General features: G+C 37.4%; 5 protein-coding genes and 1 pseudogene across 9 annotated transcripts; 3 read left to right on the top strand and 3 right to left on the bottom strand.

The window, feature by feature from the left end:
• Positions 1-1,642: 1,642 nt before the first annotated feature.
• LOC121807151 lies at positions 1,643-3,533 on the bottom strand. Of its 3 annotated transcripts, none has more exons than XR_006051758.1 (2): positions 1,855-3,518; positions 1,643-1,658 (listed from the first exon to the last, which is right to left on the bottom strand). XR_006051758.1 is itself a non-coding variant. In XM_042207357.1 (2 exons), the coding sequence occupies exons 1-2, from the start codon at positions 3,483-3,485 to the stop codon at positions 1,935-1,937; spliced, it is 582 nt and encodes a 193-aa protein (XP_042063291.1). In that variant the 5' UTR covers positions 3,486-3,533; the 3' UTR covers positions 1,676-1,934. The 3 variants fall into 3 exon arrangements, 2 of the variants coding, with proteins under 2 accessions (XP_042063291.1, XP_042063289.1); XM_042207357.1 differs by lacking the exon at positions 1,643-1,658 and having other exon boundaries at positions 1,676-2,101; positions 3,071-3,533; XM_042207355.1 differs by lacking the exon at positions 1,643-1,658 and having other exon boundaries at positions 1,676-2,968; positions 3,071-3,529.
• Positions 3,534-4,530: 997 nt separating this feature from the next.
• LOC121807500 lies at positions 4,531-5,391 on the top strand. 2 transcript variants are annotated; one of them, XM_042207740.1, is made up of 3 exons: positions 4,531-4,662; positions 4,738-4,893; positions 5,037-5,391. In XM_042207740.1, exons 1-3 carry the CDS (start codon positions 4,537-4,539, stop codon positions 5,055-5,057), a joined length of 303 nt encoding a protein of 100 aa, XP_042063674.1. In that variant the 5' UTR covers positions 4,531-4,536; the 3' UTR covers positions 5,058-5,391. The 2 variants fall into 2 exon arrangements, with proteins under 2 accessions (XP_042063674.1, XP_042063673.1); XM_042207739.1 differs by having other exon boundaries at positions 4,738-5,391.
• Positions 5,392-5,623: 232 nt separating this feature from the next.
• On the top strand, positions 5,624-8,836 carry LOC121808349 (probable uridine nucleosidase 2). Of its 2 annotated transcripts, XM_042208775.1 has the most exons (9): positions 5,624-5,797; positions 5,879-5,994; positions 6,252-6,311; positions 6,890-7,075; positions 7,143-7,247; positions 7,339-7,435; positions 7,722-7,829; positions 7,906-8,041; positions 8,564-8,836. In XM_042208775.1, the coding sequence occupies exons 1-9, from the start codon at positions 5,752-5,754 to the stop codon at positions 8,670-8,672; spliced, it is 963 nt and encodes a 320-aa protein (XP_042064709.1). In that variant the 5' UTR covers positions 5,624-5,751; the 3' UTR covers positions 8,673-8,836. The 2 variants fall into 2 exon arrangements, with proteins under 2 accessions (XP_042064709.1, XP_042064710.1); XM_042208776.1 differs by lacking the exon at positions 6,252-6,311.
• Positions 8,837-9,009: 173 nt separating this feature from the next.
• On the bottom strand, positions 9,010-13,195 carry LOC121808348 (la-related protein 6B-like). The gene is made up of 10 exons (XM_042208774.1): positions 12,643-13,195; positions 12,225-12,306; positions 11,555-11,649; positions 11,374-11,445; positions 11,112-11,191; positions 10,916-10,997; positions 10,567-10,614; positions 10,402-10,470; positions 9,903-10,058; positions 9,010-9,537 (listed from the first exon to the last, which is right to left on the bottom strand). Exons 1-10 carry the CDS (start codon positions 12,997-12,999, stop codon positions 9,262-9,264), a joined length of 1,317 nt encoding a protein of 438 aa, XP_042064708.1. The 5' UTR covers positions 13,000-13,195; the 3' UTR covers positions 9,010-9,261.
• Positions 13,196-18,316: 5,121 nt separating this feature from the next.
• Positions 18,317-19,973, top strand: LOC121807529 (annotated as a pseudogene).
• A 474-nt stretch (positions 19,974-20,447) lies between these two features.
• On the bottom strand, positions 20,448-23,719 carry LOC121809466 (ankyrin repeat-containing protein At5g02620-like). The gene is made up of 3 exons (XM_042210104.1): positions 22,670-23,719; positions 21,622-22,031; positions 20,448-21,533 (listed from the first exon to the last, which is right to left on the bottom strand). Exons 1-3 carry the CDS (start codon positions 23,127-23,129, stop codon positions 20,676-20,678), a joined length of 1,728 nt encoding a protein of 575 aa, XP_042066038.1. The 5' UTR covers positions 23,130-23,719; the 3' UTR covers positions 20,448-20,675.
• Between the last annotated feature and the right edge of the window lie 263 nt (positions 23,720-23,982).

The raw sequence follows: 23,982 nt of genomic DNA, 5'->3' as shown, positions 1-23,982 counted from the left end.
TTTCTATATGTAGACAATATCAGGCTCATCTTCACGTAAGACGTTTCGCCCATGACATAGTTAAGGACGAGCGTCCGCCAAGATACTACACACGCACACACCCTATGAAGTTTAAAGTAGCACTTTGTTTGCCGCACTTAGTATCGAATGTCAATTTGGCTTATTTGGCTGATGTTGAAGCCAAATTTTATGTTCATGAGTCAAAGAGAGAGATGGACGATTATTAGAGGTTAATAAGGCATGCCTTACAAACTTTAATTATTATTTTTAATTAGATATTTATGTTTTATTTATTTTGGATTGACTATTTGACATTTAAATTTTTTAAGCCTAGAGAAATTTGGTTAAGGTGAAATATGGGAGGACCGAGGAGACTATCGATCCCCCAATTGTTGCCCAACAAGAGGAATAAATAGGGGATGATAAATCTTTAGAGCATCCACAACCGTGCTCTTGCCAGCGGCACGGTTGTGGGCCCGGGCGGTACTATTCATGCCTGCTCTCTGGCAAGAGCACAATACCCACAACTGTGCTCTTCCGCAAGGACGAGCACAATTAATATAAAATTCAATTAAACAAAAACATTTCCATAATATTAAAATTCATTTAAAAACCACAATAAATATTACAAATTACAAATAAAATTAAAAATTACATAATTAAAATCCTAAAAATTAAAAATTACATAATTAAAATCCTAAAAATTAAAAATTACATAATTAAACTCCTAAAAATTAAAAATTACATAATTAAACTCATAAAAATTGAGATTTAGAGAGTTGTTTAGTATAGTGTCATTTTTTGTGTTTGAAATGAGAGTATTTATAGATGAAAGTATGAATTTTGGGGTAAAAATAATGAAAAAAAATAAATTAAAAGTGTGGAAAAAATGGATATATTTTATTAGGAAGTGAGAAAATATTTTTTTTATTAATTTTGAATTTTTCAGATTTTTTCGATTTTATTAAAAAAATAATAATAAAAAATGATAAATCAACGGGCCAATCAGAAGCTGCCACGTCGCCACCTCGTGCTCTTGCCGCTGGCACGGACGTGCTCTTAGCTAAGAGCACCACCCTGCCAGCGGCAGGGCGCATCAACGGACGAGCTCCGTCCTTGCCAGCGGCAAGGACGGCGGTGAGCATGCTGCTCACCGCTGCGGATGGTCTTAGAATCATCCGATCTTATTTTAATTTGTTGGTTAATTACTTTTCTAAAATATTCTAGATTATTCCATATACAGAACAAAAGTATTACTAATATCTAATATCCTTTCTTTAATACGTGGCAGCATTAGAAATTAATATATTTATTTATTTAGATCTAGAGTATTTACATCCCTTCATCACTGTGGAGAGGTAATTTATTACCTCCACTGCCAAACTCAAATATATTTATCGGCAACTGCAGATTTGGGAGAATATTTATTCAACATAGTTATTGCACTAGAAAATAGAAATACATGGAATTGAACTCCTTTGAATATTCTATAATAGTTTTGAAATCATTCTCTTTATTGTCATTAACACTGGCAACGTTAACACCATCTTCTCTAACAAACAAGTGGTAAAATCAGATTCCATGACGCGAATTAAGAGGACTACGAGAGAGACGAGGCTAGTGTCGTTGTGTTGTATTTGCTATCTACTTCACTCTTCCTGCAAGAATAGTTGCAAACACAACTCCAAACATCTTACAAATTTCTTGCACACTACAAATAGGCTAATAGTTTAAATCTTCTGTTTCTATGTAATTGTCTTCTAATTCCATATTCGAAATTGACATTGAAAGCTTATTCTCAAATATCTTCTATCAACTTTAAATGCACAAAAGCAAGAAAAAGTAGATACTCACTTTCTACTGCTCTATCCGACGTTGAAATAACTCCAATCCGAACCATCAGAAGCAAGCAAGCCAGTGCATATGGACTCAGCTCATGCATTACTTCCAGTTGAGAAAGACTTGCCCTTCCCTTCAGCAGGAAGGCAAGGTTCGTAGTCAAGAATCACCGGGGAAAGCTCGTTTCCTATCCTAAAACCATCATCCTCATGTTCAACAGAACCAACAACTGTACAAGCTTTATCTCCATCAATCTCTTCATCTGATAGCAGGAGTCAAACTCATCCACTTCACCGCCGATTTCACACCATGATATTCTCATTTGAGATAAGGTAAGATTATCACTAGTAGTATCAGATACCCAAGAAGAAACACTGTCTACATTTTTCTGTATCCGGGTTGGAACAAGAGAAACGGGAGGTGAACAAATATACCACCCCACATTGAAACCTCATTTCTAGGTGATAATTTCACTCCCTCAAGCAGTTCAGTTATTGAATCTGGCCAAAAGGAGTTGCTAAGATTCACCTCGAACCTAGACCTGCCAAAACGCATCCCTGAGCTGGAATCTGAATCCGGTGTCTGAATCATATTTCCACTATTCAAACAAGCAAGAGATTCATCCATGTTACATTCCAAATTCTTTGTGAGCACAGCAGCTACATTACTCCTATCAATCTCCACATTTCTTACACTACCATTACCACTATAACTACTCTTATCACACAAAATCGAAGGTCAAGATAACGAGTCGGCAGTGCCTGAATCATCATCACATACATTCCTATCTTGGTCAAACCTATTCCTAAGGTCACAGGGAGACAAATGCCACCTAACAGAAGCCTCAGCAAGCAAAGGAACCTGCAAATCACCACTCGCATTCTCATCAGAAAAATGATCCCCCTTTCCTGCAGCCCTCATTTAAGGCTGCCTTTGAGCTTCGATTTTCGCCTATCAGAGATACCCGACACGAGGTGACCAGCACCGTATAAAACAGGAGTCCCAACAGATTTGAGAACCACCATTCTAGATTGGGATTGGCATTGAATTTCAGGGGACAATGATGCCTCACTCAACAGGTGTGTTTTCACATCATTTGCAGCTTCACCTCCCTCATAAACTAAATCATCTACAGCAGATTCATGATCACATAAATTGAGAGAATGTGGAGTGCAAAGTTCAGCACAATTGGAACTACTACCACCATCAGAATTAGATACTCTGTAGTTACCTGAAATTTTCATCTTTTTCTGGAATTCTTGAGACCCTTTCTCGGATTTTCCATGAACAGGAGAAAGTTTTGATCTTTGCCGATTCTTGCAAGTGGGTTTTGCATCAAGATCCTTTCTTGATGTCTGCAAAAAGGGCTTTCTTGATGTAGGAACATTGGGCTTGAATTTTGCTGCTTTTGGAAGAGGGTTTTGTTTATTGTGAAAATGGGTTTTCGAAGAATGAGAAAATGGAGTTGAAGAAGATGTATTGTTAACAGAGAGCGATGATCTTGAAGCAGCAGGCGCGGAAGACGAAGAAATGGGGGAGATGTTTTTGGTATTGCGTCTGTGAATTGGAAGGCCATTGAGATTTTGCAGTGGGCTTCTTCTCTCCTCCAAACTCTCTCTCTTCTTCCTCATGCACTCTCTCTCCATTGTTTGGATTTCTTTCAGCTGCGAATTGAAATGAATAAATTGAGTGGAGAGTGAAACGGTTTATTTTCAAACAGTGAGAGCTGTTTGTTTTTTATGAGAAATAATTATATTTATATCTACTACTTACAAAATGATAATTTTATTAATTTTTTTAAAAATATTTAATTAAAATTAAAAAATCGCAATTACAAATCCAAAGCTGACTATGTAGTACTCAGTAGCAGTGTCTTGTTCATCATCATCGGTAGGCAGAAGGCTATGACTGACATACTATATTTTTTTTGCATAATATTAATTGCTGATGAGTGTTACATATGGAGTATTATATTAATTATGTTATCACAATTTTTGAAGTCAAAATTCCCACTAAGTTTTACTCCGTATAATTTTATACTATTGAATGGTAATATTGAAGAAATTCATTTAAAAAAGTGTGCTAAAGTTTATATAGTTTCACACGATGACACGAGAACATATTTTTCCATTTCAACTTTTTAAAAGATATGACTCATATGAATAATATTTTAGAAGCATTATTTTAGAAAAAGTTTAGCACATGATGATCATCAATCTAGCTTCATTATGGTAGTTTGTACTCCATATTTTTGTTTAAAGTTAATTTACAATAAGATTTGATTTCCAAATTTGAAAAAGCAAATTGAATCTATTCCATGATTAATTAAAGAAAACATCGATTTTATCTTCATTGTGTAGTTTTGGTGGCCAGACATTTGAAAAGCAGAGCACTTTTTTCTCTTCCCTTTGAATTTGAAGATACCCCAACATGTGATGTGTAAGTAATGACGATTCAAATAAGAATTTAAAAAATAATAAATAAAGCGTGAAATATATGTGACATAGAAAAGGCAAAATTCCAGCCCGAATAAAAATATACAAGGAGAATCAATAAACCATATACTATCGTATCACAATTATTTTCTTGGTAGCCAAGTCATGCAAACCCTAAAACTTGTTCTATAAGTTTAGCATTTAAACAACTTATATATATACATTACTAATAATTTCTAATAGTGTCAAAAATATTTTCAACATGCTTCGCTTAGTTTCAACCTCTACCGCCGCCTCTCGCTTCTTCTCCACCGTCTCCGGCCGCTCTAAACTCATCGGAGCCATAAATTCCGAAATCAAAGCCGTTGAGTTGGATGTCATGAAAAGAGTAATCTATTTACCCTTTCCTTTTCAATATATTTATTTATAACAAATCAATTAATTACATATTTATGAGTTGTAGAGGACAGTGCCGGCGGATCTCCCGTTCACGATCGAAGACGAGGATAAGTATTGCCACATCATGTTGAAGAGGGAGTTGGGCAGGGAGAAAATCGAGGTCACCGTGAACCCTATCCACAATATACCCGAAAAAACAGACGAAGATGAGAAATCGGAGGTGAAAAAATGTGTTCGTATAAATGTGTCTATCTCTAAAGAGGACAAGGGAACATTTGACATAGGAGCTAATGTTTGTGGTGACGAAATTTGTGTTGACAAATTATCATTTTGTGAGGCTAATAGTTATGTTCCCTCTATTAGATTGGAGGGTGCAAAGGGTGAATTGAAGGATGCTTTGAGTGATTTTGTGAAAGCGAGAGGTATTGAGATATCGAGTGTTGAGTTTTTGTACAATTATATGGTGGAGAAACGCAAACGATGGGATACGACTTGGGTTCCTACCAACAAGCCTGAGGTTGGTCACCTCAAAAATTTGAATAAATTTGTTGAGAATTGGTAGACTTTTTTATTCATCAATGTACTACTCCTACTTTCTTGATTTCATTATTTGAAAAGGAAGAGAAATTTTTGAGCTTTGAATATGATTCGATTGTAAACGCACTCTTTGCTTACATGGTACATATATTGATAGAAATATTAGGTTAATTTCAAGGAAGAGTTGATTGGGTCGCCTTTTCGTTTGTTCTTAAGCCCAACCCATGTTCTATTTTTAAAGATAAATCACGCCTCAAATCTTTTTAACGAAATTTTAACAATAAATTTTGGTATGCACTAATCCATTATTTTACTAATTTCACTAAAACATAAAAAATGATTTAATATAACGTGGTTGCTGACAGCTATGTTTGCAAAATGGAACAAAACAACTAAATTAATTACTCCAGCTAAAAAACAACGCACATCTACAATATCCAAACGCAATCAAATTATAATTAAAAATTCAAATATTCCAATATTTACATAAAATATGATATTGGATCTCAGGCTGAAAAATTGAAATTATCGAATTCAATTAATGGAGGAACGCAAGAAGATCATAATCGACACAGATCCCGGCATTGGTATATAAGCAATTATTTGATCGGAATTTGTTACTGAATTGTTGGAAGTTCCGGTGTAATTTTGTGTACTGAATTTTTCAGATGATGCGATGGCAATATTTGTGGCGCTGCAATCACCGGAAGTTGAAGTGATTGGGCTCACTACCATTTACGGCAATGTCTACACCGCACTCGCCACCAGAAATGCTCTACACTTGGTGAATTGTTGCCTCTCTCTCCATCAAAATTTTAGAGTTTTCTATCTGGATTTTGCTGATAGTCAATTGTGAAGACTGTATTAGTTTATTGTTTCCATATTCATGAGCCTATTATATTGGTTAATTTGCAATTTTGAATGTGCACAGTTATGATGATTCTTTTTGGTGTTGACTGAAACAGTGGTTATATCTTTATCATATTTAGTAGCTGAGGTTTTGAGTATTTTGATAAATTTTGGAAAGTACTACTTTTCTAGTTGGAGATTGCTGGGAGGACAGATATTCCTGTGGCTGAAGGATCTCATGTGACCATCACTGTATGTATTATCACTAATTATTTCTGTTTTTTACTTAATTAGAGGTCTTGTGCTTGTATACATTTTAGTTTTCCATTTCATTTCCAATCCGATATCTGTTATTTTTCCATAATACATAAATTATGCTTCTGAATGTGGTTGTTATTTGCAGAAATTCTTACTCAATTCTTTATTTATGTTCTTAAAAGGATCATGCCGTAGATTTGATTTCTAATAACCACATGGTTGATGTCTTACTTGACATTGTGCTGATGCATGAAGCCATAACTGTCATGTTTCTACTCTTCCGAGTGAACAATAAATAAAGGAACCAAATCTGATAAGTATCAGGCTATAATGAGTGATGAAGTAGTCTCTGTAAGTTTTATTTATCTAATCACTCTCCTCCTTTTCTTTGGAAGTAATGAACTCGGTGCATGTTTACCTGATTATTATTGTCATTGGTTTGTGCAAATCCTAATATGTCACCTTCTTTTTTTATTTTGGTTTGTTTTCTTGAATATCTTTTGTAATGAAATGCGATGTGAATCATTGAGTTTGTACTTTGGTACGATTTGTAAAACTCATTTCATGTAAAGAAAGGTACAAAACTTCGGATTGCTGATTTTGTGCATGGTACCGATGGATTGGGAAATCAAAACTTTCCTCCACCAGAAGGGGCACAAATTGAGCAGTCTGCTGTAGAATTTCTTACCGAGCAAGTAAATCTTCACCCCGGAAAGGTCACAGTGGTGGCACTGGGTCCTCTGACGAATATTGCACTGGTTAGGATCTGGCATTGCTTCTTCGGCCGTTTGTTTTCTTTTCTCTGAGATCTATTGGTTCATGCAGGCCATAGAATCAGATCCTGACTTTGTTAAAAATGTTCAACAAATTATCCTTCTTGGTGGTGCGTTTTCAGTAAATGGAAACGTGAATCCAGCAGCCGAGGCAAATGTAAATCAATGAACAATTTTAATGTGTTTTTCAAATGAGACTTCTTTTTTTCCTCAACTTTCTTATGTTCACTTTTGTTATGCTTGACTAGATTTTCGGAGATCCTGATGCAGCGGATATTGTATTCACCAGCGGAGCTGATATTCTCGCTATAGGGATAAATGTCACTCATCAAGTTGTTTTAACTGGTAATCATACTCAGTAAACCATTCATAGTCAAATCCATGTCCGAGAACTGTTATACCATTGAACTGAACTCTTAAACATTCAAAATCCTTTGGAAACTCGTTGAAATTTTAAATTATGAGCTGAAGCTTGATTCGGTTATAAATATGTTCTGTGTATTAAGTTTTTCGATAGAAGTACCTTTGAAGAACAAACTTGTTTCAGAGACATGTAGGCATTATTTCAACATCGCCTGTAAACTGTGCGTCTTCTAACCCGGAAAAGTTTGTCTTCACTTTCCTTTTTCAGATGCTGATCGAGATAAGCTAGCAAAATCAAGTGGAAAGTTTGCCCAGTATATGTGCAAGATTCTGGATGTATACTTTGGATATCATCACGATGCATACAGCACGAAAGGTTTCTTTAAAGAACTGTTGATTAGAAGGATGGCAAGATTATATGTTTTCACTGACATCAACTCCACAAAACGCAGGTGTCTATCTTCACGACCCAACAACTATTCTTGCTGCTGTTGATCCTTCGTTGATAACTTATGTGGAAGGTGCTGTTCGTGTCCAAACAGTGGGCATTACAAGGGGTCTAACATTGTTCTATAACAAGCAAAAAAGGTAGAACTTCTTCCTTCTAAAGTGACTCTTCTTGATATATTCTCAAATTCCGGTGACGCAATAAAAAATCTTATCATTGCATTTTTATGTGATATCTGTCAGTGTTATCAATCTCGTATGGCGGCTTATGGCGGTTCGCCTAAAAACCGCCACATGGATATAGCGGATATGACGGTCAATAATTAAATAAATAAAATAATACTTATTATTTATACATAATTCAAAAATTGGAAAATAACAAAAATATAACATCTAAAACTCTTAAAACAATTAATAAAGCATAAAATACAGCTCTAACATCCATGTTTCTTGCATAATGCCCCATTCCTAAATGCAGTACACACGCAATGTTGTCAAATGGCGGATATGGCGGTGCTATGACAGCGCCATGTTGCTATAGCATTTCCACCACAGAACGCCATGTCATAGCGCCATGGCGCCGCCATATCCGCTATTTGATAACATTGATATCTGTTCCGATGGCGATCATCTGCTGACATTTTAACGTTTCATCATAACAAGGTTTGAGGAAGTTACAGAATGGTCCGATAAGCCCACAGTCAAAGTTGCAGTTACTGTGAATGGCCCTGCAGTGGTGAAACTGGTGATGGAGAGGCTAATGAATTCGTAGATTTACTTGGATAAAACTCTGACATCTACATGACATTGTGTTTTTTTAACATTTGAGCGTTTCTGAATTTGGAATGCTATTTGTAATCTCCAATAAACTGCTACTGGTTTGAGAAAAGCCATTGTCAAAATGCTTACTCAGAAAAAAAAAAATATTTCCAGCAACTTTTAAAAATAGCAAATTTTGTAACTGACCCGGGTTTTAATGGACCATTTCAATCCAACATAAAACTCAACATATGCAACCAATATTTTCGCTCGAAACAGATGGGTGTGTGTGTGTGTGTGTGTGTGTGTGTGTGAGAGAGAGAGAGAGAGAGAGAGAGAGAGAGAGAGAGTAATTCTTGACTTTTCTTTCTTGCTCTCATTAATATCACATGGGTATAATATCTGGATGAAGATGGAACATTTGAATATCTACAGCGAAGGGGGCTTCTAAAACTGATTAGGGAAACACCAATACTACTATAGCTTTCTTTCAAGTTCAACAATCATATCACTCTGTTACAAAGCATAGTCTGATTCACAAATCGACAGACTACCCGTTAAGCCGAGGATGGTTACTCCCGTACCTGCTCGCATTAAGCAGGTTATAGGGCTAACGGCTTCCCTCGCCCCATAGAGAATCCCTTGGTGCCGTCTGGCATGCGAGGAACCGGGGATGTCTTGGATGAGTTATTCAACACTGGAACATCCAACGACGTGGATCCCAAAGCGCCACCTCCTCCATTAGCCGTGTGCTGATGGCGTCCACGTCCCTGCCCCTGTCCCTTCCCTTTTCCTCGGCCCCTCCCACCACCGTTTCCACCACAACTTCCAGTATTGCGCCCCTTCTTCAGTCCATTGCCTTTTGTGCAATCCTCCAACTGTACACATGAAAGATATTACTGTCATTCGTAAGGAAAAAACTCGTGTACATTCGGAAGCACGGTGCATCCATCATCCTCATTAGGGTGATTCCATCATATTTAAACCACACAAGGATTCATTCATCCTCATTCGGGTTCATCCATCCAAATTAAACACTAATATCAAACATTTTTCAGTAAATAAGTTATTTTTCAAAGTAGATAAAGGAGACGAACACATCATCAACTTGACCACCTGATAGAGTTTGAAAACTATTGAAATTTTCAATTGAAATTGAAACAACAGATCTGGAATACTCAATTCCTAATTCTTGAGTTGAAATAGAAAAAAAATGGTGTTTCTATTAAATCGGGAACCTTACCTGAAGTTCGTGATTTTGTGCAGCACAATTCTGCAACGACTCTTCCAAGTGATTCTCCTTCGAAGCCTGCATCTCTCTAACAGTAGCCTCGTCTTTCTTACCAGAAGGCTGACCCTCGTGACCAGCTTTCTTTGTTCGTGCTTGAGTAGATTTCACCTGTAGATCTTTAAAATAAGCATACAAAACTATAACTCATGCCAATATACAATCAACAGCAATGGATGATAATAAAAAAATTAACAAAGTTATTGCTTCAGAACCAACCATGTGACAAAGGAAAGGAAGAACAAACATGGGGGAGGGAATCTACCATAACCAAATTCTACAATAAATGTAGCATGTCATCGATATTATGTTTACAGATGTATCATGCATACCTCAAAAAAAAACAAGCAATAAATATATGGCATTTGAGGGGAACTGATATTTGAATGGATTAGATCTTTTCAATTTTCAGTAAAATATTGCTTGTATAGATAAACAAGAGAGTGATACATACAGGACTATTAAGCAGCAAACGAACTTTCAGTCCATTCCTCCAGTTGCTCTCATCTTGCAGTTCAGCGACCTGCGTACAGAGCCAGGAAGATTTCCAGCTGTTCAAAAGCCAATGTCCTAAGCTAGACAGGAATTTACATATTTTATGGGATTCAGAATCTCATACCGCTTTCTCAGCAAATTCAACAGATTCATACTCCACAAAAGCGTGAAACTACATGGAAGTACCAAATTTAGAGGTTAGACAAAATTGGGAGTTTAAGTATGGGAATAAGTTATAGCAAGACCAATGGCTACATGTATGCATATTCTTTAATAGGAGATCGTAGTAACTTATTTGATGTTTTGAGCTTGTATGGAAACCTATTTCAAATGCAATAATTTACTATAGTATAGTAGTACTATATTTATGTTATTATTTCCATATAAAATGTGCAGAATATAATGTCCTTTGCATAATTAAATAATTAAGCAGCCCCATGAGACATGAAATGAAATTGTTACTAAATGAATACCTTGCCAGTAAAGTGTGATCTGTCACCTTTTCCTGTTTTGCCATTTAAATTCTGAGGTGCACAGGTACGAATCGACTTAACGCTGTTAATATCATCAAAAGTGTGCATAAGACACAGGAGTGCAACTCAATCTAATGAAATACTATATTCTTTTTGTAATTTGTATTAGTTGTGCAAAAACAGGAGAACCATTTACCTTCCAACAGATGAGAAAATTTTCATGAGCTTCTGGTGGGAATGATCCTCAGGCAAGTTTTCAGCAATGACAATACGAGACTACAGACAAAAAGCACTGTGATTGAGGATGATACCAGACAAGGAAATTACATTTAACTCACGAGGGAAAAAATATAAAACCTCAAATAATCAGAACATAGCCTAAAAGATGTCAAAATTTTGCAGTTTCAAATTGCAAGCGTAACACAATGGCAGATACAAAATAGGAGTATAACACCTACTTGCAGCTCTTCCATATCGGATACAGTTAATGGATGCTTCCGCTTAACATTGTTGCCATCTTCACTTACTAACTGGAGGCAAAAAAGGAAATGACAACAAAAACGAACTCAGTAATGAAGTTCAAACTCGCAGAATAGTGAACTACAGAATAGTTGGGGGGATTGGGGACTCCAAAATTACCAGTTTACTTGAGCTCTGCAGGATACTAGCAAGCTGCATAATGTCGGAAATGGCACTCTTTACCTTCTTGAATGATGCAACAACAGAAAGTGGCACTGCATGACATGATATTGGAAAGACAGTTAACAGTCAGTAAATGGTAGCAGCAATAATGAAATAAAAATTTTGAACCAGCAGTAGGGAAAAACAGAACATCCTACAACCATCTGACTTTACTTTCAAATCGAACACCAGAAATTAGAAATTACTAGTAACTCCCAGAAATGGGAGGGCATGAACAAAACCCAGAAATTCCATATCACAGTATGTTAATACAAATTGGTTAGGAGGTAAGTTTAAGAACAGCCTCACCAACAAAGCTTCTACCTCTCTTTTTAGTTAGAGACAAAAAAAAAAGAGGGATCACTGATTGAATAGCAATGATTAGCTGTACCAGAGTCTCTGATTCACTACAAGATCTTATTAGATGGGATAAGAATGCCTTTATTCCTATATTACCTACTTCTAGCCTTTCATTATACTGACTTTACGGGAACACCACCAACATCCTAGTTCCAGAAGACAAACAGTTTCAATTAAGGAAGAAGAACAGCTGGATATTGTAAGACACCATGTTTAAGATAGAGTTTAACATATTCAATAGAATAAACAGTGGTACGAAAACCCTCACCATATCCTTCGGGGTCATTGCTCATGAACCTAAATAACTGATCAGTTGTTGCCAAATTGATATCACTGAAATAGAACTCCACCTGCAGCAAACAAAGAGTTGGAGAAGTTAACTTTTATTATAGAAAACCAACATTTGACAACTGAATTTTTTTTTAATCTAGATACTAAGGGACTGTAAATACAGGATCTATAGTAAAGTATCTTTTACACAATACAGAAGAGCTTGCCATTGTGCTGCAAAAAAAGAAACTATGTAGGGAAAACAATAGCAGAATACTCCTATATATACACATTAAGCCATGTTTTGCCAAACTTCTGCAACAACCAACTTCTATCTTCTATACCGTGCCATTTTTTCTACTTTTTCTTTACCTTAGAATCACGAAGAGAGAATTCACTACAATATAAAACCTAACCTGATTGACTACTTTCTGGTGTGCATCGGACAATCCATTCTTCGATGCCGAGGAGCTACCGGCGTTTCCCTCAGCCGGATCCTCGCCCCGGCCGCCTTGATTCGCATTATACGCGTAGAACGGCGCCGCATCTTGCTGGTAAAAGGCCTCGTATCCGTAGTAGGGCGGTGGCAGAGGCGCCACAAAAGACGGCGGCCTCGCGTATATAGGCTGAGGCAGCGTCGGCGGCGGAGGCTGTGCGGCAGTGGAGGAAGCGGAGGAGGCGCGGGGCACGAATTCGGGAGCCTTGGCGTTGAGCTTTTTGCCGACTGCAGCGGAAGGTGAATTTAGGGCTTCAGAAGCCTGCTCCTGATCCATCAATGCGGAATTGAAGTATTGAATCGTCAAAGTAGTTGGATGATCTGCAGATCAACTGAATTGAATTGGATTATTCTTTCGACAGAGAAAGAGAGGGAAATCAGCGAGAAGAGGAGTAGACTGAAGTGAAGGAGAAAGACAAATCGCCGAAGTTTCGGGTTTTCGGGAATGGAGGCTTTTTATATGCACTCAAATATGTGGAAATATACTGTTTTAAGATTTTTTTTTACTGTACTATTTTTAATAGGAGTACTTTTTTTTGTATTATGAATGTTGATAATATTGCACATAAATATGCAATTGAATGTTGGAGATACCGCGTTCATAAGCCAAGGGCATAAATATGACGGTGTTAGATTGCCAACCCACAGTGTTGTTGTTGCTCACTAAAATAAGAATTTGGAATGAAGATGCTAATAAATGTAGTGTTCGCACCAATGAATGTGAAAAATTCATACTCTCGAGTTGTGAGTTTTGTTATTGTTGCTCCGGAGTATAAAGGGTATACATCGATTGTGATATCATGGAGTATTGTTATTGGCTGAAGCCAAGATTTAGAGTGGCGTCAAATGCATTACATTTTCAGAAAAATTAGAGTGGCTACCACTACATTAGATTTTCACAAAAATTGTATACATACTATCAATATTTAAGGGTATAATAGTCATTTCACAAAAAAGAGAGCATTTTTCAAATGTTTTAATGAAGCATGACATTTGCATAAATAACTAATGGAATATGACATTTTTACCTATTAACACATGATCTTGACTAAAATTAAGGGAAAGATATATGAATGGAGATCGAATTACAAGCAGAAAATACTGGCATTTTTATGTGTTATACTAGTACTCCATCCCTTCGTCCCATGTTACTCGCACTTTTCATTTAGGCCGTAAATTTGGGATTGATTTTTTAGTGTAATTAAATTAGAATTTTAAGTGTAATGAGACATCACTTCATAAATGAGCTCTTAACTTAAACTAACATATTAATTAAATGCAATAATTCTAACTTAAACTATAAATAGTGTAAGGAGTTTGTGACGAGCCGAAAAGCAACAGTGCAAGTAACATGAGACGGAGGGAGTATAATTTATCTCACTATCCTTCTTGTTTTGAAGCCTTGCGCAAATTTAAATCTCAAACTTTGAACTTATTGCAGTTTCAATTAAGCTTTTATGGATAAATAGTTTTTGAAATCACACAAAATTGCTATTACAGCATCACATTCAAATGTTAACAACATAATATCTGAATTTTTTTTCTCTTTTGAAATTGTAATTACTCTCAAATTCGACCAATTCATCAATTTTAATTAGGATTATGGGTCATTGTGTTTGTATATACACAGAACTTTTAATATTTTTTATTTTAGAGACTACACATTATATATTATCATCTATATGTGGCGAAAATGATTAGTCCACAATCTCATCAAAGAAAGTCACAAAAAGAATTGCCAAGAAAAAAAAAATTAAAACATGCCAATTTTATTTCACATACAAACACAAAAAAAAGACACTACCTTAAAAATACTTATCACCAAGATCACAAAAGCAAATAGTGGAAATCAACATAGGACATGACTAGTGTTATGTCCCAAAATCAAGTGAAATCACAGCCATGGAGAGTTATGTATAGATTTGACTTGAAGATATTTGTGAAGAGCATCCATCCCCATATCCTTCCCAAATCCACTCATTTTATAGCAGCCTCCAAGTGGTGCATCATTGTCAAATGCAAAATAGCAATTTATCCAAATTGCACCAGCTGCCTAAGTATAGTGCAAAAAATTATATTTGGGATCACAATTCGAATTATGAAGAAGCATTGATTCAAGAAATAGATGAAAGGAAAAAAAAATTAATAGAAATTGTTACCTGGTTAAAGAGACAAGCACTGAGAGCAAGAGGAGCAAGCAAGCAATCTTCTCAACATCAGCATCGTCGAACACGATGAAGGGAGACTTGCCTCCCAATTCTAGGCAAACTTGCTTTAAGTTGCTAGTCGCCGCTGCCTGCATTATCCGGTGTCCTGTCGCTGTCGACCCCGTAAAACTCACCTGTCGGAATATCCTCATTGTATAAGGCCGTTTAGTTTATAAACAAAGAGAGAACTAGAATTCCTATATAAGTATCACATGCAATCCATAAACTACCAATTGGGTTTAAGATGAAACCCATTTACTTCTATAATCATTATAGCTCACCATGTCAATGTCCATATGTGTCACTTTATACACATGAAACGTACCAATAAAATTCAGATATTACAAAATAAGTTATTAATATTTCCCAACACATTTAAATTGATACATTTTCCTTTTTGTTGACTCACTAATAGTGACAATCTGAAACAAAAACACTTATTCTCTATTTTATTATTTCTGTTATTTTATTTTATTTTATTTTATTTATTTACATAACATAATAAATGACAACACTGTATAATAAATCCGTTTATTTACAATTTTTGGTTCAACTTTCACTGATTTACTATTTTATCCTTGCATATTTTAGCTTCTCAAGCCAGGAGCTTCTTTTTCACTGTTTTTTTCTAGCTTCCCATTATTTAATCTTTATCATATATGGCTTTGACAACTTAGGATTGTATTAAGTAAATTACGTTTTTTTTTTCACTTTTCTTCAGTCTCATCACATTTTATGTGAGGGAGATTTACATCAAGCTTGACAAAATTTCTGATTAAATACCTAAATTTACTAATCTAATATTGCGTGGATAGTCATGTGGTCATTTAGCATCACTCTTCGATCCATGTTGTTATTTAGTGAGATTTGTTATTGGTGTCACTGTGAGTGTGTGATAGATGATGGTATAGTTAAGTTCAGTATGCCATAGAATTGAAGAGGTTTCTTTACTTCAGTTATATAGAATTAATGAGGAGATATTCATATAAGTGCTCAAAGGCTAAGAATTTAGCCTTGTAAATGGTGACATCTATTGCTTCTTGAATAATAAATTTTTCATAGCTCTTGCAGTATATATACAGCTATGTAGGTTCGATTTTGTAGTAGTGGGATGGTAATAAATGTAGTAGTATAACTTGGTGTAATTATTTTCATTTATTTTTATGAGACTATATAACTAGTTATTTGTTTGCCAACAGTAATAAATCTATGGTTTATTAGATTTTGTTTTATGTTTTCCTACATTAATAGAGCGAATAATTTGGGCCAGCCCACTTCAACAGAATATGTTATGAAGTAGTGAATTAAAAAGTAGAATCTGGGCCGAGCTGGCCCAGAATTACAACCTTGGATTACTTACATTACTTACTATTAATATCTCAAATAGGGTTTGGGCCTTTAGGGCTTCTTGGATTAAGATTTTCAGTTAGGGCTTCTTGGATTAAGATTTTCAGTCTTGATTAAGGTAGAATATAAGGTAGAATATGTGCATCTAAATTAGGGCTGACAATTTTTGACACGACACGATAACACGACACGAACCGACACGAAATTAATGGGTTTGGGTCAGAGCTTATTGGGTTCGTGTACTTATCGGGTCGACCCATTAAGGACATGAAAATTTCGTGTCGTGTTCGTGTCGGGTTCGTATTATCCGTTAACAAATAATATTTTAATATTATTAATATTTTTAATAGGTTTAATCGTTATCAGGTCGTGTTGTTATCGAGTCGTTATCATGTCATCTCATGTACTTGTTGTTATCGTGTCTTGTTGATCCGAAGTGGTTCGTGTCGTTAATGGGTTTGTGTCGTGTTCGTGTCTGAGGGTAGCGAGTCGTGTTCGTGTTCGTGTTTGAGGTTTTCTTAACGGGTCGTGTTCGTGTTTGTTGTTATCGTGTTCGTATCGTTATCGTGTAGACACGATAACGACCCGACACGCACGATTTGTTACCCCTAATCTAAATTCACTATCCAGACATATTGTTAAACCAACAGAAACCATTTCTCTCCTTATTTTTTCTCTCTTTCGACAAATGTGATTGGTTAGACACGTTACACCATGAGTTATTGCGAAAGAACAAGTAATAAAAAATTTGAGTATCTATTTGTAACATTATAAAAGTCGAGTCATATAGATTGAGTAAATTTTAGATTTAATTGACAAATCCTTATTTTTCAATATGTGCCACCTATCATATCTCACATTAAATAATTTCATGAAACAAAATCGAGAGCGACATTATTCATGTACGTAATATAAGAAAGATCGAAATTTGGTGAGAGTCTCCCATTTGATTCCGATGTCACCAAATCTAAACATGATACGACATCTTTATAATCCAAATTAGGGAACAACAATATTGTCTAAATGCAAGATACATGTGGTTCCCTTATCGTGTTAGATTTAGTTTAAGATTATCTTGATCCTTGAATATTATGTTTTCACATTGAAGTCCAACTTACAATATATGTTTTGGTCATTTAATTAATTCGAATCATGATATAATGGCACTTTCTTGCTAGATTTGTTGTGGATTCGATATTTGAGAAAGTGATACTAAATGAACCGTCAAAGAGGTTGTGAATTTGCTATAACGTGATCATCTAGGATAAATTGCCAGAAAAAAGTCATGTACTTTGATTAAATTCTTATTCGTACCACAAATTTAAAAATCAAACAGAAAATCAATGAATTTCGGATTTGTCCTTAATTAATCCACGACAAAAATATAAGCTTACGTGTAACATATTGATCATGTGTTTCAACCAAACAGCGTTATTTTGTTCATGAATAGACAATGTCATATAATTCACTAGAGATAAAGTCTACTAGTCTACGTATGATTTCTCAACTACCATATCAAATGAAATTTCACCTAATTTTTTTTCCATAAAAATAAATTCAAATTTCATGATATTACCAACTAATGTTAAAATTATGCGTTGGACTAAAATTTGACAAAAACATCACGTTTTTTTCCCAGCAATCTGCCCTAAAAATGGTTTTTGTTAACTTACTATAATTATGCTTATATAATAAATGAGATGTGATTAAATGCAAATTCTAAATATAGTACAAACTGGACCGTTAAAAAATGTGAACAAATGAAAAAATAATAGCAACGGAATATATATGTCAACGGTTGATGTCGTGTTGACATTGTGTTGACATTTTTTTGTTACTATCTGTTGACATTTTTAAATAGTTCAGGTCATAGTCTGAAGTATGTTTACTATTTGCATTTTATGAGCGCCTCATAATAGATAATGTAAATAACAAGTACAGTAATGATCAAAGACATTTTTCTATATATATACGAAGTTATACACCCTCTCTTACACTCATAAAAACAACATTTTGCCTTGAGAAGAAACCACAGCAAGAATGAGAGTGGAGGTGCAGAGCCGGCAACTTGTGAAACCCGCCACCGCCACCCCCTCCCACCTCCGCCGCTACAATATCTCCATGATCGACGACCTCAATCCCCCAATGCACGTGATCCGCATCCTCTACTACCCTCCCCACACCTTTACCCTCAACCTCGAAGACCCCCTCTCCCAAATCCTCCCCTCCTTCTACCCCCTCGCCGGCCGCTACCTCAAACCCCTCCACGCCGTCGACTGCAACGACGCCGACGCCCTCTTCTCCCGCGCCCTCGTCCACTCCCACCTCCTCCCCCTCCTCGCCGACCCCTCCCTCCTCAACGCCCTCCTCCCCGTCGACATCTCCGCTGCCGACGGCCCCGACGACCCCATGCTCGCCGTCCAGCTCAACACCTTCCTCTGCGGCGGCGTCGCCGTGGCCGTCTGCGGGTCCCACCGCATCTTCGACGCGTGCTCCCTCTCCGTGTTCCTCGCCGCGTGGGCTGAGGCCGCGCTCGGCGAGGAGCGGACGATCCGCCCGGATTTCGGCTCAGCGGCGCTGTTCCCTTCGGAGAGCGCCGCCCCGCTGGATTTCGGGGTCGGGGAGAGGAGGATTGTTGGGAAGCGGATCGTCTTCGACAAGGAGGCGATTGCGACCCTGAGGGCCCGGGCCAACTCAGACCCGGACATGGAGGGTGTGACGTTGTCCAGGGTGGTGTTGGTGTCGGCTGCACTCACGCAGGCGCTTCTCCGCGCTGATGAGGCTAGACACGCGGCCGGATCTCCTTTGTTAGAAAATAAACACAGGTAATCATAAGTATGTATTTAAGTTTTGGAGGTTACCAAATAAATACTCTCCGTCTTATAAAGAATGAAACGATTGTCTTTGTTAAAATGGAAACAACGTCATCTCTACTTTTTCATCTGTCTTACTTTATTATCTCATCATTAACTATCAAAACAACACTACATAAAATATCGTATCGAAAATCAAATGTTTCATTTCTAATGAGACGGATGGAATATTTCACAATAATATTTGGTTAATTACTCTACAATATTTTTCATGTTGTCCTTCCTTTCACTTGTCGATTCATTTCCTTTCAGGCTCCATACTCAAACTGCAAGAGCGGTCCTAATCGCCCACACGATAAACGTGCGCGAGAGGACAGTCCCGCCCGTGTCGAAGCATGCGTGCGGGACTTGGGTATCCATATCGCACGTGGAGCTCGGAGCGGAAGAGAGGAGGGAGGCGGCGCCGATTTCCCGAAGCTGCCGAGGGAAATGCGCGAAGCCACCATGCGCGGAATCAAGGACTTCGCGAGGATTTTGAGCGACAAGGAGTTCGGGAGGTGGGCTTTGGTGGATAGCTATGCCGAGATAGCTGAGAAAGGGTTGATCAGGGAGGATTATAAGGTGATTTACGTGACTGATTGGTCGAAATTTGGGGATTATGAGTTGGATTTTGGGTTTGGGAAAGCGATTTGGGTGAGTTTGGCCGATGTTCCTCTTGAAGATTTGATGATTTTGATGAACACAAGGGAAAATGATGGGATTGAGGCGTGGGTGTATTTGGATGAGTTGGATATGACATATTTTGAGAAGGATCAACACATTCAAATGCTTCTTGCTTGATTAATTAGTTCAAATGTGTGATAAGTGATCATTTTGTTGTGTCAATGAATAATGGTGTATTATAGTTGATCATATCATGTTATAGTCAAAATGATTTTGTCTAGCTATGGATCAACCAATCCTAATTGATAATTGATTGTTAATTAAGAAATCGTAAAGGGAATTTAGAGATTAATGGTTATAACTTATAAGCAATATTTGAATTTTTGAACCTTCATTAGTACTCCCTAATTAAATTAACTTTTCATTTATCTCAATAAACAACCCTTGTAAAATGCATCACTTAAGTCAAATATACAGTGTGAAATTTATACATATACCAGTTATCCAAATTATAATTTCTAGTGAAACAAGCCCTCCAATTCATGAAACACGCTTCCTTCAATAATATATATAGAGTAACATTAAATCCTTCCTCCAATTTCATGTACAATTGTACATAATTATGTAGTTATTAGCAGACAGATTTTTCCAGTTTTGCAAGATTTCAATGAAGAATATATGATGAACAAACAAGATGAGGGTTTCAAAATCAGGCTTTATTTCATATAATATGATGAATCAAACATAGGAAACATCAGTTACAAAAATATACTCTACCACAGTGCATAGACAGCGCGGAGCTTTGTACGTATAGGGCGACGGAGATGTAGTTCCGAATGAGCAGCGTGTAGTACCTACATGGAGATCGCGTTGGAGCAGCCGGTTCTTCGCCTCCAGAGGTATCTCCTGAACTCTAATATGGTCTACACGGCGTACATTCTTTTATACCTTTCACTGTACATCTCAGTGTCGGATGCCATAGACAGAGAGAGGGAACGAGAAAGAGTACTTCTTCGTATGTTTCTCATTCTCGAGTCTTCCAGCCTATGTCGAACCACGCAGTAGCACATGGAGCCAATTGTCGTCATCATTATCGTGCCACCAATCACAGTAGCGCACACGGCAAGCCATTGCTCGTGAGCCCCGACCACAATGTAGGTGAGTGAGATGAAAGCGATGGATATGAAGAGGCAAGCCAGCCACATGAGCTTGTTTATGACAAACATGAGCTGCTTCTTCGCCTTCTGCTCTATCACGACCACAGACGTTTGCACCACGACCACGGCCAGGGAGATGAATAAGGCCACGCTGTCAAACAAAAAGAATATTACGAAAGCTGCTTTGTTCGCGATGTGAGCTTCCCCTAACGAAAACCCTTCCTGTGGACCCTCGACGTACTGACCAGGCACGGTGAATATAGCAGCGAACGCGACAGTAGCAATGAGTACAGCAACGACAGTGGCGGAATTAATGGCGTTGTTGAGACCCTCAATGTGAAGCTTCTTCACTTTCTTTGCAATCTTACGTACCCTGAAACCCGTCTGACGGGTCTGCTGGAGCTGGGACTGGACGCCGTGCTTGATATCACTGACAGTCTGCTTGAGCTGCTTTGCTGAACTCGGGGGTTTCCCGTGATCTTTGGAATGAACGGCTCCCGCTTCCTTCAATATGGTGACCAGTTCTGGAGTTCCAAACTTCTCCGCAATGTCTAGAGGCGTCTCTCCAGCACTGTTAGTCGAGTTCACATCGATCCCCTCCACGGATAGTAAACATTGGACCATCTACAAACCATACCATATATCAAGATTTGTTTTTGAACCAAATATCAGTCAGATCATACTACAAGAGAAAGGAAGCTTATCGACCAACCTGATTTCGTCCTTTTTTCGTTGCGATGTGAAGTGCAGTATTTCCCTTATTATCTTCAACCGATAACAAAGACGGGTCGGGTTTTATGAGCTCTGTTACAATCTCCACATTCTGACCTTTGATGGCCATGTGTAGCGCTGTCTGACCTTTTCTGTCGGTTTTAAAGCCGATGCTTGGATCTTTATCTAACAGAGCCTTCACCACTTCCAAGTGCCCCATTCTTGCAGCGGTATGAAGCACACTCTTGCCATTGTTCCGAGCAATCTTAGCTAGGTTCGAATCAGTTTCTAGAAGCAGCTTTACTACATCGGTGTGCCCCTGAGCAGCTGCTGTATGCAAGGCAGTCGAATTGGTGATGTCTGTCGTCATCACCAAGCTGGGGAAGAATCGGAGCAACTCCTTCAAGACCTCTGCATATTCACATGAAAAGGTTCACATCAGATTGTTTCACAGTAGTGACCAGTAAGCAAGAACAAGTAGCTGATAGGTTGATGGTTTCGTTTTCCCAAACCAGTCGAGATCAATCCGTTACAAGGTGAATCAAGAAGCTTGACTCAACAAGAAATTTCTGAGTAATTGTTGTTTTCAACAGAAGATGGTCAAGAAAATTGATGGCACAGAGAGAGCATATCATTTCTTAACAAGAACTAAAGATATAGACAAACAAAAAACAATATGTCATCAAATCTCACTATCACATTCTTCTAGTTTCAAACGAATAGAGAACAACGATCATCATTTGATGCATGATTGAGCCAAAGATCAAATGCGCAACCAGATTGTTTCATAGTAGTGCCTAGTAAGAAAGAACAAGTAGCTGACAGGTTAACGGTTTTGTTTGCATTATGTAAATAGATCAACGGTATCATCATCCCATATCCGAACGAAGACGTGTCAACAAGAAATGCAAGTAGACACTACATCATAGCGATATCATATCATTTCTTAACAATAATTAAAGATGTAGACAAGCAAAAACAATACTTCATCAAACTGCACAATCACATTTGTCCAGTTTCAATCAAATGCTACTCGATCAAATGCTTACCAAGATGACCCTGCTTGGCAGCCACATGAAATGGATCATAGCCATTATTGGCAGGAATTGCAGAAGTCTCAGCATCCGAATGCTTCAAGAATTCCCCCACAACCAAGACATGCCCATTCTCCGCAGCAACATACAGAGGTGTCTCGCCCTCTTGGTTCTGCTTCGACAGCAAATCCCTCACACCATTATTGATACTCTCCATCTTCTGAATAATCTCTTTCACCTTCGCCAAATTCCCCGGCCGCGCAGCAAGATGAAGCGGGGTGTCTCCTCGTTTCCCCGGAGAATCCTTGCTCTTTTTCCGGTCTACACCAAAACTCATCTGTCTCTCCATTGCTATCCTGAAACTCTTCTGCTTCTCCATCAAACCCCTAAAGCTCTTCTGCTTCTCCATTGCCCCATTTCTAAAACTCTGCTGTTTCTCCACTATAGGACTCCGGAAACTAGTCTGTTTCTCCATTATTCACACACACCCTTTATTCAATCCCCAAACCCTTTCACTTCCTTAAATCTCAGCAACTCTAAACAATTTGTGACCAATCTTCTATGAATTTCCACTCTAGCATCAAGGGTTTCTAAATTAAATATGAACTGCCGCAAAACCCCCAATTTTCTAATAATTTGAACTGTTCAAAATCCAAAAAAACTAAGAGTACCTCAGTTCTTCAGCTTCAATATTCAGTGGCACCTTCAAAAGAATTCATCTTTTCGCAAAATCTCAAAACCCACAATCTGTAATAAGACAATCTACGAAAAGGCAACAAATTTCAAGTTTGAGATAGCGCTTTCAGCTGAAATCAAAGGAAAATCCTTCAAGATTCCTCTGTCTTCAAGATTAACCCAGAAACACTAATAAAGATCGAAACTTTATTCAGAAATTCAGACCTCCAGAAAAAATAAAATGCAATCAGGGAGCAAAACCCACCAATCACATGTGGTAGAGAATAATTTTGTTAGAAAAATCCTAGCTTTGAAGAGTAATAATGCATTTCTCTTCGTTTGGGTGATAATAAAGCAACTTTTATTTGGTGCTTTATTGCTATTTTGTTTGCTTCTGAATTTGTTTAACTGTGGAAAGTGGAAACAGTAACAGTGAAACGCATTTCAATTTTTAATGATGAATAAATAAAATAGTATTATGTCATTATATGGTTAGTGCAAATGGTGGCCGCCATTGATGTTACATCGGAAAGAGCAGAAGCAAACAAACAGACACTGAATGGTGGCTAAAAAAAAGTCTCATAACATTATCCACGTTTTGTTAATATTATTCCTTTCCAGGAAAATTCATTTATTAGTAATATTAATACTTA

The sequence above is a fragment of the Salvia splendens genome, chromosome 6, assembly GCF_004379255.2.
Source record: "Salvia splendens isolate huo1 chromosome 6, SspV2, whole genome shotgun sequence".
In the NCBI taxonomy this organism is placed as follows: Eukaryota; Viridiplantae; Streptophyta; class Magnoliopsida; order Lamiales; family Lamiaceae; genus Salvia; species Salvia splendens.
Note: the sequence above shows the minus strand (reverse complement) of the source record. Positions and strands in the feature narration are given on the sequence as shown.

Excerpts from the sequence above, each read along its gene's own strand:
- LOC121807151 (XM_042207355.1), bottom strand. The coding sequence starts at position 3,485 with ATGGAGAGAGAGTGCATGAGGAAGAAGAGAGAGAGTTTGGAGGAGAGA. Across the intron at positions 2,969-3,070 it reads GAAAAAGATGAAAATTTCAG|ATGATTTAGTTTATGAGGGA; the intron begins GTAACTACAGAG and ends AATCTGCTGTAG.
- LOC121807500 (XM_042207739.1), top strand. The coding sequence starts at position 4,537 with ATGCTTCGCTTAGTTTCAACCTCTACCGCCGCCTCTCGCTTCTTCTCC. Across the intron at positions 4,663-4,737 it reads AGTTGGATGTCATGAAAAGA|AGGACAGTGCCGGCGGATCT; the intron begins GTAATCTATTTA and ends TATGAGTTGTAG.
- LOC121808349 (XM_042208775.1), top strand. The coding sequence starts at position 5,752 with ATGGAGGAACGCAAGAAGATCATAATCGACACAGATCCCGGCATTG. Across the intron at positions 5,995-6,251 it reads CCAGAAATGCTCTACACTTG|TTGGAGATTGCTGGGAGGAC; the intron begins GTGAATTGTTGC and ends CTACTTTTCTAG. Across the intron at positions 7,436-7,721 it reads TCATCAAGTTGTTTTAACTG|ATGCTGATCGAGATAAGCTA; the intron begins GTAATCATACTC and ends TTCCTTTTTCAG.
- LOC121808348 (XM_042208774.1), bottom strand. The coding sequence starts at position 12,999 with ATGGATCAGGAGCAGGCTTCTGAAGCCCTAAATTCACCTTCCGCTGCA. Across the intron at positions 10,998-11,111 it reads ATTTTCTCATCTGTTGGAAG|CGTTAAGTCGATTCGTACCT; the intron begins GTAAATGGTTCT and ends TGATATTAACAG. Across the intron at positions 9,538-9,902 it reads CACAAAATCACGAACTTCAG|TTGGAGGATTGCACAAAAGG; the intron begins GTAAGGTTCCCG and ends TCATGTGTACAG.
- LOC121809466 (XM_042210104.1), bottom strand. The coding sequence starts at position 23,129 with ATGGAGAAACAGACTAGTTTCCGGAGTCCTATAGTGGAGAAACAGCAG. Across the intron at positions 22,032-22,669 it reads TGCCAAGCAGGGTCATCTTG|AGGTCTTGAAGGAGTTGCTC; the intron begins GTAAGCATTTGA and ends GTGAATATGCAG. Across the intron at positions 21,534-21,621 it reads CGAAAAAAGGACGAAATCAG|ATGGTCCAATGTTTACTATC; the intron begins GTTGGTCGATAA and ends TATGGTTTGTAG.